The 19,312-nt window shown below is 42.8% G+C and overlaps 1 protein-coding gene across 2 annotated transcripts in view; it reads left to right on the top strand.

The window, feature by feature from the left end:
* LOC122792927 (spectrin beta chain, non-erythrocytic 1-like) overlaps positions 1-19,312 on the top strand; it is a 1,986,067-nt gene that overhangs the window by 1,701,831 nt on the left and 264,924 nt on the right. For both annotated transcript variants that reach the window (XM_044060498.1, XM_044060499.1), the window contains one exon: positions 135-265. In XM_044060498.1, coding sequence (XP_043916433.1) covers positions 135-265 — 131 coding nt within the window. The remainder of the gene's footprint in view (positions 1-134; positions 266-19,312) is intronic.

Below are 19,312 nucleotides of genomic sequence, written 5' to 3'. Positions count from 1 at the left end.
TTTACTTAAAGAAAAAATAAGATCTTGCACTTGTTTTAATATGGCTCTCCCATGTGGTTGTAGTTACTGGAAGAGAATCTGATACCTTACACCTCTGACGTATGTGTTTGTTTTGTCTTGTTATTGTGCTGCAGGATGAGCTGAGTGCACTGGCCATGGTAAAGAACCACGAAGGTGTGGACCAGGCACTTGAAGATTATGCACAAACCATACTCCAACTGTCAAACATGAGCCGCGATATGGTGTCCAGTGGTCATCCTGAAAGGCCAGTATACAGCATCTCTTTTAGTGTTTAGTCTTTAGTATTTGACTTAAATGTGGAATGAAGCATTAGCGTGACTTTTTCAGTGGGTTTATTCAGGTACTGCAAACTGTAAGGGTTAGTAGCAAGTATTATAAAATATCTTTAGGTCAAGAACTTTCTGGTGCAAGAGAAAAAAGCTAAATATTTTTATTTTTCATAGTTATATATTCTGGTACCACAGCAAATTATGCATCCCCTAATAGCACCGGGTTCTTACTTCATACCTTTTTTGTGTTAGTATTGGAGGCTACTGATACACCCCTCGTAAGCTTAGTGATCTCTGGTGACACTGCAGAGTGTGATGACATTGCTGTCAGTCAGACTGCTTTTATATGAGATGTTCAACTGAGGTCCCATCTACATGATTTGGTGGTAGCACCGGAGAATGTAAAAGATGCCGTAGCACCTATTGAATTAACATGTGGCTAGCACCACTGGAACCTATTGAAAAGAGTAGGGGATGTTCCCCAATGCCCTGGCCAAATTTCCCCTAGTATTAGAAATACCATCTTTAGGTCTTCTCTGAAAAAAGGCCACTAGCCTAGTGAGACTAACCCAGTCAACAAATAATAGATGGATTAGTTAATTACTTAATTAAAATGCATACAAGACTGAACCTTTGAAATGACTTTTACTGGTATACCCTCCCTGGAAAGTATGGATAAACAGTGACATCAAGTTTGACCTGGACGTACTTCATCTACCACTTTCCAACCCTTGTGTCAGTGTTATAAAGAGTTTACTTGGCCTCTACATCAGATTACCTTTTCCGCCCACACAGTCTCTTTTATTGTCTCTCTGGCTGGCCCTTTACTGGCCTGGATTCTGCACTGGACTATGGTTCTTTGGTCCTGCAGTTAACAGTTCACCTAGGTACCTCTGCTGTATTTCTCTGTGCAGTTTTCCCTCTCTACTTTGACATTATTATAATGCAGTTTAAGATGCAACTAAAATGAGACCCCAATATCCCCTGGTTCATTGCAGTCCTGATGTCTCTGTTGATATTAATTCTGTGTGTTTTTTTGTGAATAGATGGCTTTGTATCTGTAAGTAAAGGCAGTGGAAGCTGATGTCAAATGAGAGTTGAAAACTTCTTTCCATCATGTAACATGACATCCCATTATGTCAGTTGAAAACTGCTTTACATAGTATCACAAAACCTGCTCCATTATGTCTACGACATGTCCACTACAGCCTTCTCCTCCCCTACCACAAATGGAGCCAAGCTGTCCACCTCTAGTAGAAGACTGTTGTGTTCCAGTGGCTTTGGCACATCCCTAATTTAGGACACTCATGCAGTACATCAGCTGTCTTAACAGCCATTGCTGTTTGCTGTCAGAACATTGTTTTCTTAAGTTTATGTTGTAACCCATACCTCTCAGTTACCACATTTCCACTGCATCTAAGTGTACATAGGTTCATAGGTAGGTACTAGGCTATTGGCCCAAGGGCCTATGTAAGCCTAGCCAGCAAGGTTCCATAGCTTACTCCACCCAAGAAAGTTATTTTCCTGTGCCACTGTCCAGCAGGGACACAGAAGTGATCCCGGGGGTGTATTTCCTATTTCCCATCCACTCATCAAGATTTTTCTTGAAGAGTGCTAATGAAGAACTTTGCTTGATATAGATTGGTAGCTTGTTCCAGAGTATAGGAAGTCTCTGGGACAGGAATCTATCCCTCCAGCATGTCCTGTTTATTGTGGTGACAAGGTTTAGGTCCCTAGAGCATGTAGCTCGGAGGGATTGGGATTTCTTTAGATGTAGCATGTCCAACAGCTCTGGGTTTGACATAGCTTTATATGTTAGGCAGAGATCACCTCGGAGTAGGTGATATGCTACGGAGTAAAGCTGGAGTTTTTTGAGGCAGTCAGTGTAGGGCATTTGTTTGAGGCCAGTAATCCTCTTTGTGAGGTACTTCTGTGGCCTTTCCAGCTGCTGTAGATGTCTTGTGAGGTACATTCCAAAAGGGGCATTGTACTCTATAATGGGTCAAATGAGTGACGAGTAGAGGGGAACAATTACCTCTTTTTTCCTGGATGAGAACCCTTTTATGATGAGGTGTGCCACGTAGAAGGACTTCCTGACTACTGTGGTGATGTGACTATCAAAGGAGAGACTACTGTCCACCTGGGTCCCAAGGTCTCTTGTCATGCATTCTGTGTTAAGTAGATTGCTGCCTATGTGGTAGTTCATGGGTACAGAGTTTTTACCAAAGGGGATGACACTGCACTTTTTGTCATTGAGCTTGAGGCCATGGCTCTGACACCAGGCATCTCTATCAGTGAGGCCCTTCTGTAGGATATCCACATCATTTGGGGACTTGACTGTGGCTCCTAGTTTGCAGTCATCTGCGAACTTCATTAGCCAGAGGCCTTCTGTGTTAGCCTGTACTTCAGAGAAGTAGATACCAAACAGGAGAGGTCCCAGGACGGAACCCTGTGGTACTCCACTTGTCACTGCTTTGAGGTTAGATTTGGAGTCTGCAACTTTTACAGTGTGGGTTCTGTCAGTGAGCCAGTTGACAACTCATCTTGTGACATAGGGATTTATACCTAGTTTAGTGAGTTTAGCTATAATTCCAGAATGAGGGATGGTGTCGAAAGCCTTGGTGAGGTCAAGATAGGCTGTGTGAACCACCTTACCCTCATCCATGGCTTTGGTGACTGCCTCAAAGAAGTCATTGCAGTTAACAGACATTTTTCTTATTACCAATTTGATGTCTTTCTCACTACTAAATCCCTGTGTGTTCTGTTTTGCTGGCTAGATCCCAGTAACTTGTTTTTTCAAGAACTTGACTCATTTTCCCTTATCCCTTTTTGGGGTAACTTCCTATTCCTCTTGAGACTAGATTTTGACTGCATGGCATTATAGAAACACATGCTTTAGTTGTTGTTGTCTTTCGGCTTTTCCCGGTTAGGGGTCGCCACAGCGGAACTCCGGTCCGCTAATGATTGGCAGTAGATTTTCACGAATGCCGAGGTGCCAGCTCGACGTTCAACCTTCAATGAAGGCACGCCCATTTATGCATGTCTTTCGAACGCCCACCCAACCGCGGGGAGGACATGCAGACTGTACACAGAAGGCACTCCCTGCACTCTAACCAAGAATTGAATGGGAGAACCTCGTGCAGTGAGGCAACAACGCTACCACTGCACCACCGCGGATGTTAGAAACACATGCTTTAGTGCTGGGCATGCTTTAGTGCTGGGCTGAAATGTGCCACTAATTTACAGACCACTCCATGCCTGGGGTAGTATTGTGTACCCCTCCTGAATGCACATATGCACAAGGCACAAGGTTGGGTACTTTACCCTTTTCTTAACTGAGATGCTTCACTTCCTCATATTTGGGAAAGCGAAAGTGCTTGTAGGGTGAATTGATTCATGCACAGAATAAGAAGCTTTGTATATCTTGAAGTATCAGCATCCATTTTCACAAATTAAAGCAAAGACAACTAGGCAGGGCAGACTGGCTAGCTCACAGTTACATGCAGTCTGTTTTTTTTCCTTTTGCAGATAACTGGATTTAGAAGTGGTTTTAAACGTCACAGAGCACATGTTTTCAAGGAAATTTTTAAATACATTGTAGTCCTTCTATGTTTGTGGAGATTGCAACATAACTGCAGGCTCAGACTGCAGAAAATAATTTTGTTGACATTAAAAATAGCAGTGCTCGTGTGAAAGGGAACACATATGGCATATTCCAGCAGATGAACTTTCAGTGCATTGATTTAAACAAATTTCAAAAAACTTTATTGTCATTTAGGACCACATAACTGCAGCCTAAATGAAATTACAAATATCAGCTCACAAGAGAAGTGCAGTGCAAATAACATAGATAGAGCGGTATCAAAGAATAACACAAAAAGAAAATAACATGTAGGACATGCAAGAGGTAGTTCACATTGCTGAAACACATTCAATGCCCATTATCTAGTGATAAAAAATAAATACCCATCACCAAACCCCTACACTGTTAAGATAGAAAATGAATAGAGACTAGTGAATAGCAGCTGTTTAGTTACCGTACTGTACTTGTTAACCTTAGACATGACTCAGTATAGCCATCATATTGCACAATAGTAATACTAGCGGTAATTGCTCACAGCAGCATGATTACATGAAAAAAAGAGGCTTCAATGTATCAAGTATTATGGCTGGTGTCCGTATTAAGTCTCACAACTGTAATATACAAACTGTTCCTGAATCTGGAAGTCCTACAGCGGAAGCTGCAGTACCTTCTTCCAGACGCAAGTTGTGAGAACCAGTTGTGGGCCGGATGGGCCGAATCAGCAAGTATTTTATATGCTCTCTTTCTTCCTCTTGTAAAGAAAAGCTCCTGAATCGGAGGGAGGTTTGTGCCCAAGATTTTCTCAGCCACCCTCACCACCCTCTGTAGTTTCTTCTTCTCAGCAGCTGTGCAGTTGTTGAACCATGCTATGAAGTTGCTAGTTAGGATGCTCTCAATAGCTTCCCTGTAAACAGTGGTAAGAGCAGACAGTGGGAGCCTGGCCTTTTTGAGCTTTCTCAGGAGGTGAAGCCTCTGTTGAGCCTTCTTGATTATATAGTTGGTATTAACAGGCCAGAAGAGGTCGTCTGAGATATGAAGGCCCAGGAACTTGGTTGTTTTGACTTTCTCTATTATCTCCCCTTTGATAGTGAGTGGTTCGTGAACTGTTGCCATTCTCCTGAAGTCCATAAACACCTCTTTGGTCTTATTAACATTCAAGTCCAAATTGTTCCTGTCACACCAGGCAGTCAAAGTGTTCACCTCATCCCTGTAGTTATGTTCCGCCCCACCATTAATGAGAACCATGGCTCTGTTATCATCAGCAAATTTTATAATATGGTTTGAGATATGTTTTGCAGTACAGTCATCAGTGAGGATGGTGAACAGCAAGGGGCTGAGCACACAGCCTTGGGGAACTCCACTATTCAGGACTATGCATTTAGACGTGTTGTTTCCAGTGCATGTCCATTGGGGTCTACCAATCAGAAAGTTAAGAGTCCAGTTATGTAGGTGCTTGCTTATCCCGAATTTCATGAACTTATCCACCAATTGCATCGGTATCACAGTGTTGAACGCAAAACTGAAGTTGATGTACAGCAGTCTTACATAGATGTTCATCGTGCATACAGCTGCAGTCGTAACAAATGGGTTCTCCTGCCATCAGGCGTGTCCTCGGTCGGCCGAATTCCAAAGTCTAGGTCCGGCGTCGGTTGCCGTCACTTCTTCCCTGACGTCAGTGCGACAGGGGTATAAAGGAACCAGCCAAAGCCATTTTCTTCAGTCTTTCTTGCCGCGCGGTGCCCGAAGCAGAAGCAGTTCGCAAGTGCTGGTCGGCCAGCTCCTGTGATTACGAAAATTTGGAAACCGAAGTCTTCTTAAAAGCTAAGTACCCCGTTGGGGAAACTTTTCTTGCCTCAGACCGATGTCAGACAAAGTTAATAATTGTATTTCTTGTGAGAAGCAAATACCGCATAAGGATTTCCATTCCCTCTGTATACCTTGTTTAGGCCCAGACCACAATGTCTTAGTCTGTCGCTTTTGTGCTACATTCAACATACGCACTATTAAGCGTCGGGCGGAGTTTGCCCAGCATTATTTTGGGAAAGCATTTAACTATACTATGTCGTCGGATACTCCGACTACGGTTTTGTCTAAAAAACGCAAAGATAAGGACCGACACATGAGGTCTGCGGCCTCTACCGACACCACGCCAAAGCCGACTACACGTGGTCTGGTTCTCAGCGAGGCGCCTACGCAGCCCCTGACTACCGACGACACTTCTTTGACGGTGTCTCCTGTGCCCGAGGTCGCAGGCTCCTCGACCCACACCCCGACTACAGATACCGAAGCCACTCTTGGCGTTGAAACTCAGAATGTGGACAGGTCCACCTCCACTCAAGGTGTCTTCAGACCTTCCTCTTCTTTCTCCATCAAGGCTTTCACTAAGTCTAAAGCAACCATGCACTCTAAGAGACCAGCTACACAGGGCCCATCCCCAGGCCCCATGCCTAAGAAATAGATGCTTAAAATGGCTGAGGATTTAATTACTCTTATCAGAGGTTCTCAGCCCCCACCGGACAAAAGGCCCAGAGTGGAGGAAGATTCCCCCTCCTCTGATAAGGGCTCCATTATTTCAGAGCACTCTGATGATCAGGAACATTCTTACTCCCCTTTTGAAGACTCTGATGCAGAGGAATCCATCCCTTCTATAGCCCCCCAGAGGATTACTCATTTGGGGAAACTTTGCATACCTTAAGGGAACACTTCCACTGGGAAGGCCAAGATTATTCAGATTCCAAGAAAAGGCTCATGGAATTTCTCTTGCTACCTCAGCACAGGCCTCTGGCTATACCTCCTGTCTTGGACATCCTAGATGATGTTTACTCGGAGGCCTGCCTTAACCCGGACTCTCTACCTCCAGCTCCAGTTAAGCCTGACAGGTACTACAGGGTTCCTTACTCACACCAATTTCTATACAAAAGCCATGCTGCTGACCCAGAAACCATCTCACAGGGCCCCAAGGGAGTTAAGGCCTCCATTGCTAAAAATCCATTACCTTCCGAGAGGGACTCCAGATCCTTAGAAAGCTGGGGAAAAAGGTATATACCTCGGCTACCTTATCCATGAGGGCCTTAAACTGTCAGTTTCATATGCTAAAATACCAACAGTTTTTGTTATCACAATTGAAAAGTAAAATGTCACAACCTGAACAACCAGACTTGAAGGAGTTGCAGGATTTGATGCATAGTGCAGAACAAGTGGGTAAGCATACCTTACAATGTGGTTTTGATGCTCTAGAGGCCTCATGTAGAGCTGCTGTTACAGGATCAGTCATACGTAGGCATGCCTGGCTCAAGGAACAAGCCTTGCCTGATCATGTCAAAGCTAAATTACTAGACGCCCCTCTTCAAAAGGATGTACTATTTGGTGCTAATGCTGAGGAGGTATTAAGGAAAATGGAGGAAAAGGCTAAATTAATGCAAACTGTGAAAGAATTTCTACATGTACAACCCCCACGTTTTAGTAGAAATTGGCCTTCCAAAAACTGGTCCTTTCCTGCCACGGACAGACCCCAAAGAGGCAGATACAAGCGCCCGAGAGGCAGAGGACAATCCCAAGGATCGTTTAGAGGCAGACAATGGCAAGCTCCTACACAAAGAGGTGGTGAGGATAACTCACAATCTTTCAGAAAGCAAACCCAATGACTTTCCCCTTTGCATGCCAACCAAGTCTCAAATGGCAGCCCCCTTAGGAGGAAAGCTGGCATTATTTTCAAAAAATTGGCATGTTGTCACAAAGGACAAATGGATCCTGGACATTATAAACAGAGGCTACAAATTCCATTTTCATACCCTTCCAAAAATGAGAGGCATGCCAAACCTGCCACACAATCAAAGGGCAGAAGCACAAAGGCAAATTACAGATCTCATAAACATGAAAGCTATTGAAGAGGTACCTACGCACGAACAAGGTCAAGGTTTTTATTCCAGGCTATTTCTGGTGCCAAGGAAGGGAAAAGATTGGAGACCTATTTTGGACCTATCCATCCTAAACACATTTCTATTCGTACCAAAATTCAAGATGCTCACTCTACAGCAACTTCTTCCCATGCTGGGCAAGGAGTCTTGGCTGGTAACATTGGACCTCAAGGAGGCATACCTGCATGTCCCAATCAGACAAAATTGCAGAAGGTACCTCAGATTTCTTGCAGGTTCAACCCATTATCAATTCTCTGCATTGCCCTTTGGCTTATCTACTGTGCCCAGAGTATTCACGAAATGCCTGGCATCAGTAATTGCCTAATGCAGACTTCAAGGGATACAAATGTACCCCTATTTGGACGACTGCCTGATCCAAGCGGACAGCAAGCACATTCTTCTGAACATCTGGCTTATGTAATAATGTTGTTGAACTCTCTGGGATACACAGTCAACAAAAAGAAATCTAGGCTAATACCCTCTCGGAAGATGATTTTCCTGGGTGCCAATTTGGACACAAACACCCAGATGGCCTACCTCATGCCAGAGAAGCAGGGGCAGCTAATTCAATACTTCAGAACACTAGCAAATTGCACCAGGCTGACTGCAGGGAAATTCCTGCAGGCTCTGGGGTTCATGGCATCTTGCATCTTACTAATCCCATGTGCAAAGCTGCATATGAGGAAACTGCAATGGTACCTGAAAAACATATGATCTCAACACAGCCAGAGTTTGGAAACAATAATACCACTAATTCCATGTCAGCAAAAGGAATTTCTGTGGTGGGCTCACGCATGTCAAACAAACACAGGTCTTCCATTCAGCAAGCCTCAAGCAAATCAAGTCATCACAACAGACGCCTCGTACTACGCCAGGGGGGCGCACATGACAGATCGGTGCATTCAGGGCAAATGGTCCCAAAAAGAAAAGCACCTTCACATCAATCAAAAAGAAATGCTAGCAGTAATAAATGCTATTATAGCTTTCAAGGACCTTCTACAACCAGGTTAACTATTGATAAGAACGGACAACACCACAGTTATGTGGTACATAAACAAACAGGGAGGAACACATTCTTACCCCCTATGCAGACTGGCCATGTCACTTTGGAACATGGCCATGGACTTACAAATGGAACTACAAGCACAGTACTTGCCAGGCAAGGAAAGCACGCTGGCAGACAACCTAAGCAGGAATATGACAGATCCACATGAATGGAAATTGCATCCAAAAGTTTTTACAGAAATAATCCAAGAATGGGGAAGGCCAGACATAGATCTCTTTGCCTCCCACAGAAGTCATCAATTGACAAAATTCTGCTCAAGGATTTTCCATCCAAAGGCCTGGAGAGTGGACGCTCTCTCTTTCAGTTGGACATCAATGACAGTTTATGCCTTCCCACCTCTTCCTCTGCTGCCCAAAGTTCTATTGAAAACCAGAGCAGACAGACCAAAGACGATTCTCATTGCTCCGGACTGGCCAAGGCAACACTGGTACCCACTCCTGAGGAGCCTGACGCATTCCCCACCATGGACCCTGCCTCTAATGCCTCTTCTTCTGACTCAGCACAGTTTCAAAACTCTTCACAGCCAGCTAAAAACACTCAATCTAGCCGCATGGAAGATTCCTTAGCATCACAACAGGCCCTACTCTCCAAGGAGGTGCAGGATGTCATTTTGGAGGCCAGAAGGCCATCAACTAGAAAAGCTTACTCCACAAAATGGAAACGTTTTTGTGTCTGGAATGAGAAAAAGGGCCAGGATCCTGGAAAACTGAATTTACCTCAAATACTACAATATTTGGCTGAACTGCTAAGCAGTGGACTTTCATTCTCCTCCATCAAAATCCATGCCTCAGCCATTTCTGCAGAATACAACACTGATCCACCTTTATTCTCTCACCCTCTCTTAAGACAGTTCCTCAGAGGGGCTAAGAATTTAAGACCTCCAAGGAAACAACCAATACCTGCTTGGGATCTTAATTTCATTCTGGAAAAACTGACCTTGCCTCCCTTTGAGCCAGCTGCCTCATCAGATTTGCAATATTTGTCCTGGAAAACAGCTTCCCTTCTGGCTATCACCTCAACTCGTAGAGTTTCAAAACTACAGGCTCTCATGGCTGTCCAGCCTTTTATCATCTTCCATCAGGACAGAGTTTCCTTACGAACCAACCCGTCCTTTATGCCTAAAATGGTATCCAGGGTAGCTTTAAATCAGGCCATACATTTACCTACTTTTTATCCTAATCCTCAAAACAAAGGGGAGAGATTACTACATTCCTTTGACATCCACAGACAACTGCATTATTATTTGGACAGAACAAAGCCTTTCAGAAAATCAGAACAGCTCTTTGTGTCCTATGCGGTAGGAGCTCAAGGAAAGCCAATTTCCAAACAGACAATCTCAAAATGGATAGCCCACTGCATACGCTTTTGCTATTCCTTTCATGGCAAAACTGTACCTACAGGCATTAGAACTCATTCCACCAGGGCCACAGCCACTTCTGCAGCCTTCCTCAGAGGAGTTCCTACCAAGGATATTTTGGAAGCAGCCACTTGGAGTTCTGTGCATACCTTCTCCAAGCACTACAACCTACCATTATACTCCAAATCTAGAGCAGGCTTTGCCACTCAGTCTTGCAGGGCATTTTGGCTCCTCCTAGTTCCACCTAGTGCCTACCACCCCTTTCTTAGCTTTGGGATTCTACCCATCTGTTATGACTGCAGCTGTATGCATGATGAACATAGTACAGTTTTGTACCTACCATAAATGTAGATGTTCAAGTGCTAATACAGCTGCAGTTCAGGTTTCCCTCCCTCCTTCCCCTCTTGGGATAGGTCTATAGGCTAACACATCCTCATACAACCTGATTGGGGTATTCATTTATGATGTATTTGCTTGCAACTACTGTATTTTGATTATATTGCACTGCATTATTACACAAATTTATGTATTGCCTTCCTCCTGGGGGCACCTGACATCTGGGGCAAGAAAAACTGAAGAAAATGGCGTTGGCTGGTTCCTTTATACCCCTGTCACACTGATGTCAGGGAAGAAGCGATGACAACCGACGCCGGACCTAGACTTTGGAATTCGGACGACCGAGGACCCGCCTGATGGCAGAGAACCCATCTGTTATGACTGCAGCTGTATTAGCACTCGAACATCTACATTTATGGTAGGTACAAAACTGTACTTTCTTCCTCCCTTCTAGGTGCTTTAGTGCAAGGTGAATTGCGACTGATATCACATCTGCAGTCAACCTGTTTGCCTGATATGCAAACTGGAGCAGATCAAAGGAGTTAGGCAGACCCTCAGATAGATGTTTCTTCACAATCCTGTCAAAGCACTTCATGACGTATGAGGTTAAGGTGACTGGTCTGAAGTCATTGAGGCATGTAGGGTTGGGTTTCTTTGGAAGTGGGACAATACTTGTTTCTTTGAAACGTGAGGGTACTTTCTCCTTAGCAAGGGATGAGTTGAAGATGTCTGTCAGTAACAGACATAACTGATCAGCACACCCCTTCAACACCTTGCCAGGTATGTTATCTGGTCCAGCAGCCTTCCTAGGATTCATCTTCTTAAGCTGAAGTCTCACCTGTTTGGAGTTTAAGGTGAGGACTGTCTTCTCATTGTTAGTGTTTGTTTTAGAAGTGGTACGATGATGTTCTTCTCCTCAAATCTGCCAAAGAAGGAGTTCAGTTCATTTAGGAATTCCAGGCTGTCATCATATTGGGTTTTTTTGGTCTTATAGCCCATAAACTGCTGTATCCCCTGCCATAGGCTTCTTGTGTCCCTCGTATTTTGGAAGCTGATCTGAATTTTCCTCCCATACTCCCTCTTTTCCTCTTTGATGCCCTTTTTCAGATTTGACCTGGCTTGACCTGACTGCCTTTTACTTTGTCATTTTCCTTAAAGACTGTGTTTCATTGTTATGTATAATTGGATTATATTCATGTCTTTCCCTAAAGGACAACCACACCACAAAACTGCAAAACATGTATTTCTGTCACCATATGTTAAATTTTTCCTTGCATCACTGAAGTAGGTGCAGTTCCTGTGTTCCTGCATAGCTGTAGGTAGTTCAGTACCTCTGTTAATGCATTACTGTAATAGTGCAGGTAGTGCAGTACTTTTGTTCGTGCATTATTGTAGGAGTGCAGCATCTCTGCTCAGGCAGTACTGTAAGTAATGCGGTACCTTTGTTTGTACATTACTGTTCGTGCATTACTGTTAGTAGTCCAGTACCTCAGTTCATCCAGTACTGTTGGTAATACAGCATCTCTGTTTGTGCATTAGTGCAGGTAGTGCAGTACCTCTGTCACTGTATAACTTTGTGGTACAGTGCTTCTGTCTCTGTATCACAATAAGTGGTACAGTGCCAGTGCTCCTGTATCCAAGTGGTACAGTACCATTGTCCCTGTATCACGTTATGTGGTGCAGTACCTGTGTCCCTGTATGATTGTATGTGGTACTGTACCTCTGTCCCTGAGTCACTAAAAGTGGGGCAGTACCTCTGTTTGTGCATTACTATAGGTAGTGCGGTATCTCTGTTCTTACTTTACTGTAGGTAGTGAAGCACTTCTGTTTATGCATTACTGCAGGTAGAGAAGTACCTCTGTGCATTACTGTAAGTAGTGCAGTACCTCTGTTTGTGCATTACTTCAGGTGGGTCAGTACCTCTGTTCATGCATTACTGTAGGCAGCACAGTGCCACTGTTCGTGCATATTCAAATCACCATAGGTAAATTCCAGTACCACTTCCTTGCAAGTTATAGGTCCCCCTCTATGACCCAGGAAACCCATACCATGTATTTAAACTTATTAGAAACACTAACCATCCAGCCCAATACCATATTCATGGGTGACTTTAATTACCCCACTATTAACTGGGAATCATATATGACATCAAACGTACATGCACAGAGATTCCTGGATTTCGTAAACACAAACTCCCTGGACCAGATAGTCAATACACCAACCAGGGGTGCAACCATACTGGATCTGGTCCTCACTAATATGGGAGAGTGCTGTACAACCTGTACTGTAATGCCTTCCCTAGTAAGGTTAGACCACAAAATGGTCTCCTTTGAAGTAAAAATAAAACCCGGACCCCCAACTCAACCGAGAATATTCAAGAATTATTCTGAGGCTAACCTCCTGCTATTAAGTGAGAACCTGGTAAAATTACAAGCCCCTATAAACCCTGAGAACACTTCTGCCTATGCAGAACTGTTCACAGAAACCATGTGCAAGCATGTTAATCGCTGCATAGAGGCAGCTGTACCCACCAGGAAGAAGTACAGAACTAACTCAAAAAACAAGCCACCCTGGTGGAATCACAAAATCAGTTTGGATGTATAACAGGGGGAAGTAAATCATGGCAAAAATTAGGAGGTGCTGCACCCAGAAGGATAAAAGCATTCTCATCAAACTAAACAAACTCAGAGGACAAATAAAGTTTACCAAAGCCAAATTTGAGGTAAGTTTGGCTTCCCAAGCTAAGGACAACTACAAAGCATTCTTTTACTATGTCCGCAACCTCAAAGGCAGTACACAGTTGTGTGTAAATGGAGCCACCTATACTGAGCCAGAAGATATAGCAAACCACCTGGCTGATAAATTCATCTCCAACTTTAATCCTCTCTCTACCTCAACGTACCTCAGGAAATATCATCAAGTGTAACTCCCCCTACTTTCACTAGAGAACAGGTCCTTAATGCTCTATCTAAGATCAAGGACACTTCATCATTGGGCGCAGACAATATCCCAGGATGCCTTCTAAATAGCATGAAACATGACCTATCAGGGCCTCTGGCATTACTGTTTAACTGTAGCCACCAAACAGGCTTCGTGCTTCATGAATGGAGAAAGACTGAGTCATCCCTCTGCAGAAAGGTGGGCCATCTACACACCCTGGAAACTACAGACCCATAAGTACAAACAAGTTCCAAGAGCTATAAAGTCCACACACTTAATTTAATCAAAGAATTTTTGAAGCACTTTTCATCTGCCAGAAAGCAAACTTCTTCAGAAATAATCACTTTACAAGCTCAAAACATTTAAATAGTCTCTTTAAGGCAAAAATACGTGGGACAATTAGCTAATTAGTTATTTAAAAACACATCCCCAAAAAATATATGCAAAAATAAAAATAGCTATTAAAATTTAAATACAAATAAAACTATATATTACTAACCAAATACACAAAGTGCAACCACAGTATGTATATAGCCTTTATGACAAAGGGCTCGTCTCATTATTACCTCTGTAAGCTCTTAAATTTTAAAATGCTACTTATAGAGCATGACTCATTAAGGCCAGGAGCATTACAAGTATCCAACCTTATTTGCCATTTTAGTTCTAACTCATCAAGTTTAAAAGAAACAGGGCATGTCATGCTTAACACTATCTATGACTAGGAATTTAAAATTATGATTCATGTTCGAGTAAATATGTTTGGCTAATGCATTGTCAAGCTTGTTGCACCTTATAGCATAAAGGTGCTCATACATTCTATCTCGGAGTCTACGCTCCGTTTTCCCTACATAGAATGCAGGACAGTGCATACACCTAGCCAGATAAACAATAATACTCGAATTACAATTAAATCTTGCTTGCAACCTGTATTTGTGTCTGTTTACTGTAAATGAATTGTTTACATCAACATACTTACAATAATTACAACTTTCACATTTATTCATACCTACAGTTCTAACAGGTTTAGAGTTGTGTTTCTTTAGCAGGTTTTTTAAATTCATGCTTGTAATGCCCCTGGCCTTAATGAGTCATGCTCTATAAGTAGCATTTTAAAATTTAAGAGCTTACAGAGGTAATAATGAGACGAGCCCTTTGTCATAAAGGCTATATACATACTGTGGTTGCACTTTGTGTATTTGGTTAGTAATATATAGTTTTATTTGTATTTAAATTTTAATAGCTATTTTTATTTTTGCATATTTTTTTTGGGGATGTGTTTTTAAATAACTAATTAGCTAATTGTCACGTGTTTTTTTTTCCTTAAAGAGACTATTTAAATGTTTTAAGCTTGTAAAGTGATTATTTCTGAAGAAGTTTGCTTTCTGGCAGACAAAAAGAGCTTCAAAAATTCTTTGATTAAATCAAGTGTGTGGACTTTATAGCTGTTGGGACTTTTGTTCTTTACCAGTTTTTGTGTATTATTATACTTTACAGACCCATAAGTCTCATTACTCTTATATGTAAAGCCATGAAAAGAACTGTCATGGAGATGATCGCTAGAGATATAGTAAACCTCCATACACTGGAACCAACCCAGTTTGGTTTCGTTAAGGGCAAATCATGCCTACTTAACCTGGTGGAATTCGTTGAGAAGGTCACCAAAGCAGTGGATGAGGGGCAAAATCGTTCACACTGCCTATCTTGACCTGGCCAAGGCATTTGACACTATACCCCACTTGGACATTGTTGACAAATTCAAGAGGTTAGGTACAGACCTGTATGTCACCCGGTGGATAGCTAGCTGGCTCACAGACAGGACCCAGGAAGTTAGAACTGGGGAGTCCAACTCTACAAAGAGGACAGTCACAAGTGGAGTTCCTTAGGGGATCAGTCCTTGGACCGCTCCTTTATGGCATTTACTTCACAGAAGTCAAGGCCAATGTCAGTAGTCTCTGGCTGACTAAATTTGCAGATGATTGCAAATTAGGAGCTGTCACTGAATCTCACACTGGCACAAATATTCTCAAGGAGGGGCTGACAGACAAATAACTGGTGTCAATTCCAGGGACTAAAACTAAATGCCAAGAAATACATAATAGTATCCTTTGGGAAATCATCCATCCCTGGTAAATATCATATTGACAACACACCCTTTAGAGTTGACCCAGTAGTCAGGGACTTAGGGACACACATAGATAGTAATCTAGACTTTGATAATCACGTGTTTACAGTGGTGAAGAAATCATTCTATGTTGAGCAACTTATAAACAAAGGTATCGCATCTAAGTCCAAGGAAGTCATTGTTCCACTGTGTTCGGAATTCATCAGACCTATCATTGAGTACAATGCCCCCATTGGTACGTACCTAACCAGGCATATCCAACAACTGGAACGTCCAATGAGGTTCCTTACTAAAAGAATACAGGGCATAAGTAGTATGTCCTATGCAGACCGTCTCAAGGCCTTATACCTGTATTCTGTCTTCCACAGGCTTTTGAGGGGAGATCTATGCCTGGTATACAGGGCATTGTCAGACCCCACTCTGATGGGTCTCCTACATATCCTCAAAACAAACAGAGCCAGAATTACTTGTTCTAAAGACTTAAACCTTGCCTGTGATACAAGTAGGACTTGCTGGAGAGATAGGTATGTATCCCAGAGACTACCCCATCTATGGAACAGGCTCCCCATACTTGTGAAGCAGAGTTCCTCCCTAACCCAATCAAGTGCAACTTGGACAATTGGTGGGAAACCAAAAATTCATCCTTGGTTTGCCACCTATGTCTCTAATGCAAACAGGTAATCTGTAAATGGTTCATCTCCCAGGCCCATGCTTACACCTATCAAGGTTATCAGAACTTGTCAGAGATTTGGGATGCATTGCTAGGCTTAAAAAGGCCCTTGTGATCATTACCCTGGTAAACACTTATGAACCTATTACTGCAGGTAGTGCAGTACCTGTGTTTGTGCATTACTGTAGGTAATGCGGGGTACCTCTGTTCGTGCATTACTATAGGTAGTGCAGTACCTCTGTTCATACTTTACTGCATGTAGTGCAGTATTTCTGTTTGTGCATTATTGCAGATAGAGAAGTATATCTGTTTGTGTATTACTGTTAGTAGTGCAGTACCTCTGTTTGTGCATCACTGCAGGTAGTGCAGTACCTCTGCTTGTGTGTTACTGCAGATGGTTCAGCACCTCTGTTCATGCAGTACTGTAGGTAATACAGCACCTCTGTTTGTGCATTAGTGCAGGTAGCGCAGTACCTCTGTTTGTGTATTACCCAGGTGGACAGTAGTCTCTTCTTTGATAATCACATTGCCACAGTAGTCAGGAAATCCTTCAACGTGGCACATCTCATCACAAAAGGGTTCTCGTCCAGAAAAAAAGAGGTCATATTTCCCCTCTACTTGACACTCATTAGACTCATTATAGAGTACAACGTCCCTTTTGGAATGTACCTCACAAGACATCTGCAGCAGCTGGAAATGCCACAGAAGTACCTCACAAAGAGGATAACTGGCCTCAAACATATGCCCTACACTGACTATCTCAGAAAACTCCAGCTTTACTCCATAGCATATTGCCTGCTCCGAAGTGATCTCTGCCTAACATATAAAGCTATGTCAAACTCCGAGCTGTTGGACATGCTACACCTAAATAAACAGGACATGCTGGAGGGATAGGTTCCTGTCCCAGAGACTTCCCATACTCTGGAACAAGTTACCCATATATGTCAAGCAAAGTTCCTCATTAGCACTCGTCAAGAAAAACTTTGATGAGTGGATGGGAAATAGGAAATACACCCCGGGGAACACTTCTGTGGCTCTGCTCGACAGGGGCACAGGAAAATAATTTTCTTGGGTGGCGTAAGCCAGGGAGCCTTGTTGGCTAGGTTTACTTAGGCCCTTGGGCCAATAGCCTAGTACCTACCAATGAATCTATGTAGGTAATACAGCACCTTTGTTTGTGTATTAGTGCAGGTAGTGCAGTACCTCTGTCCCTGTTAGTACCTCTGTCTCTGTATCACAATAAGTAGTACAGTACCTGTGTTCCTGTATGTAAGTGGTACAGTACTTTTGTCCCTGTGTCACTTTGTGGTGCAGTACCTGTATGATTGTATGTGGTACAGTACCTCTGTCCCTGAATCACTAAAAGTGGTACAGTACCTCTGTCTCTGTATCAGCATAAGTGGTGCTGTACCTCTGTGTGTTCATCACTGTTAGTGGTGTAATACCTGCATCTCTGCATCACTGTTAGTGTTGTGCTGTACTTATGCTTGTGCATCAGTGTAAGTGGTGCAGTATCCGTGTCCCTGCATCACTGAAACTGTTGTTGTGCCTATTATCCTTTATCAATGCAAGTGGTCATTTGTATTTTTTTTTCATAATAACCCAAAATGGCCTGAATGGGGGGCTGATATGATAGGTGATTTTATCCTACAGCCAAAATTTCCAAAAGTGTCATAGGGTCATAGGAGGTTACTAGGCTAATGACACTAGGGCCCTTGCAAGCCTAACCAAGTTTTACCCTTATTTCCACGATCAGCACCTATCACTCCTGTCCAAGAGGGACATAGTTCGAACCCCTTGGGTGGACGGTTGTCCATCCAATCATCCAAATTGCATTTAAAGAGGGCCAATGAGGTGCTCTGCTTGACATGAGATGGGAGTCTGTTCCAAAGTTGTGGCAACCTCTGGGAGAAAATTCTGTTCCTCGTGCAGGTTCTATTAATGTCACATACCAGGTTAAGGCCATTAGAGCAAGTAAGCCATGTACTATTTGACTTATAGATAAGCAGCATTTCCAAGATTGCCTTCTATGCAAGAGATTGCTTCTGAGTAGTCTGTATGAAACAGAATAAAGTGAGAGTGATTTCAGATGATCCTCATAGGACAGATGCTGAAGACCTTGAATTTTCCTTGTGAGGAACCTTTGTGGTCTCTCCAGTTGCTGCAGGTGCCTATAAAGGTACATACCAAAAGGGGCATTGTACTTAATTATTGACCTGATGAGGGAAGAGTACATGAAGGTTATAATGTCTTTTTTTCCTGGAGGCAATGCCCTTACTTATGAGATGAGCAATATAGAATGCCTTTCTTACCACCATGGAGATATGATGATCAAAGGTAAGGTTGCTGTCAACCTGTGTGCCCATTTCAGAATTATTTACAGTGATCCCATCTGGCAAATGGCTCATAGATTAGGTTCTTAGTTAGTACTAAGATAGCTGCCTTCTAGGCCATTTTAAGCCTAGCCAACTTCCCTCAAAGCTTAGAGTCAAACCCATGTCTGTGAGGTAAGCACCTTAACCATTATTCTTACCATTAGCAGTTCTTGACTCTTGACTGTAAGTCTCTTACTGTTTTGTTTCTTTCGATTTTTTAGTAGTGGTCATTTTTTAATGCAGCATATCAAAAAATGTCTTAAATGTTAGACTTGAAAGAGTAACTGGGTTAGTGGCTTTTTTAAAACTCTGTCACTCCAGGTCTGAAGTTGAATGAGTACTTGTGACTATTAGCTTATAACCAGGCTGAGATGGCTTTTGTCATATATAAAATACTGGGTGTATCATATATAACAGCTTTCTAATCTTTAGGTTCATATGTAGTTACTTGGGTAGTCTGTCCCAGTCAAGTTGCACTGCAGCACTGTCTGGTTAGGTGATTTGCTCATTGTCACACAGTCAGCTGAGGGAATCACATGCTACACTTCAGGAAGCATTTCATTAACATGTCATAGCCTTAATCCACTGCAGACAAATGGCAATGCACTAGTATTCAAGTAGCTCACTAATCCCAGTGCAAGGAGTGCGAGGTTCAG

This window comes from Protopterus annectens, chromosome 2.part0, assembly GCF_019279795.1.
Source record: "Protopterus annectens isolate FY-2018-M chromosome 2.part0, PAN1.0, whole genome shotgun sequence".
NCBI classification, from domain to species: domain Eukaryota; kingdom Metazoa; phylum Chordata; order Ceratodontiformes; family Protopteridae; genus Protopterus; species Protopterus annectens.
This window is presented reverse-complemented; position numbering and strand designations above follow the sequence as displayed.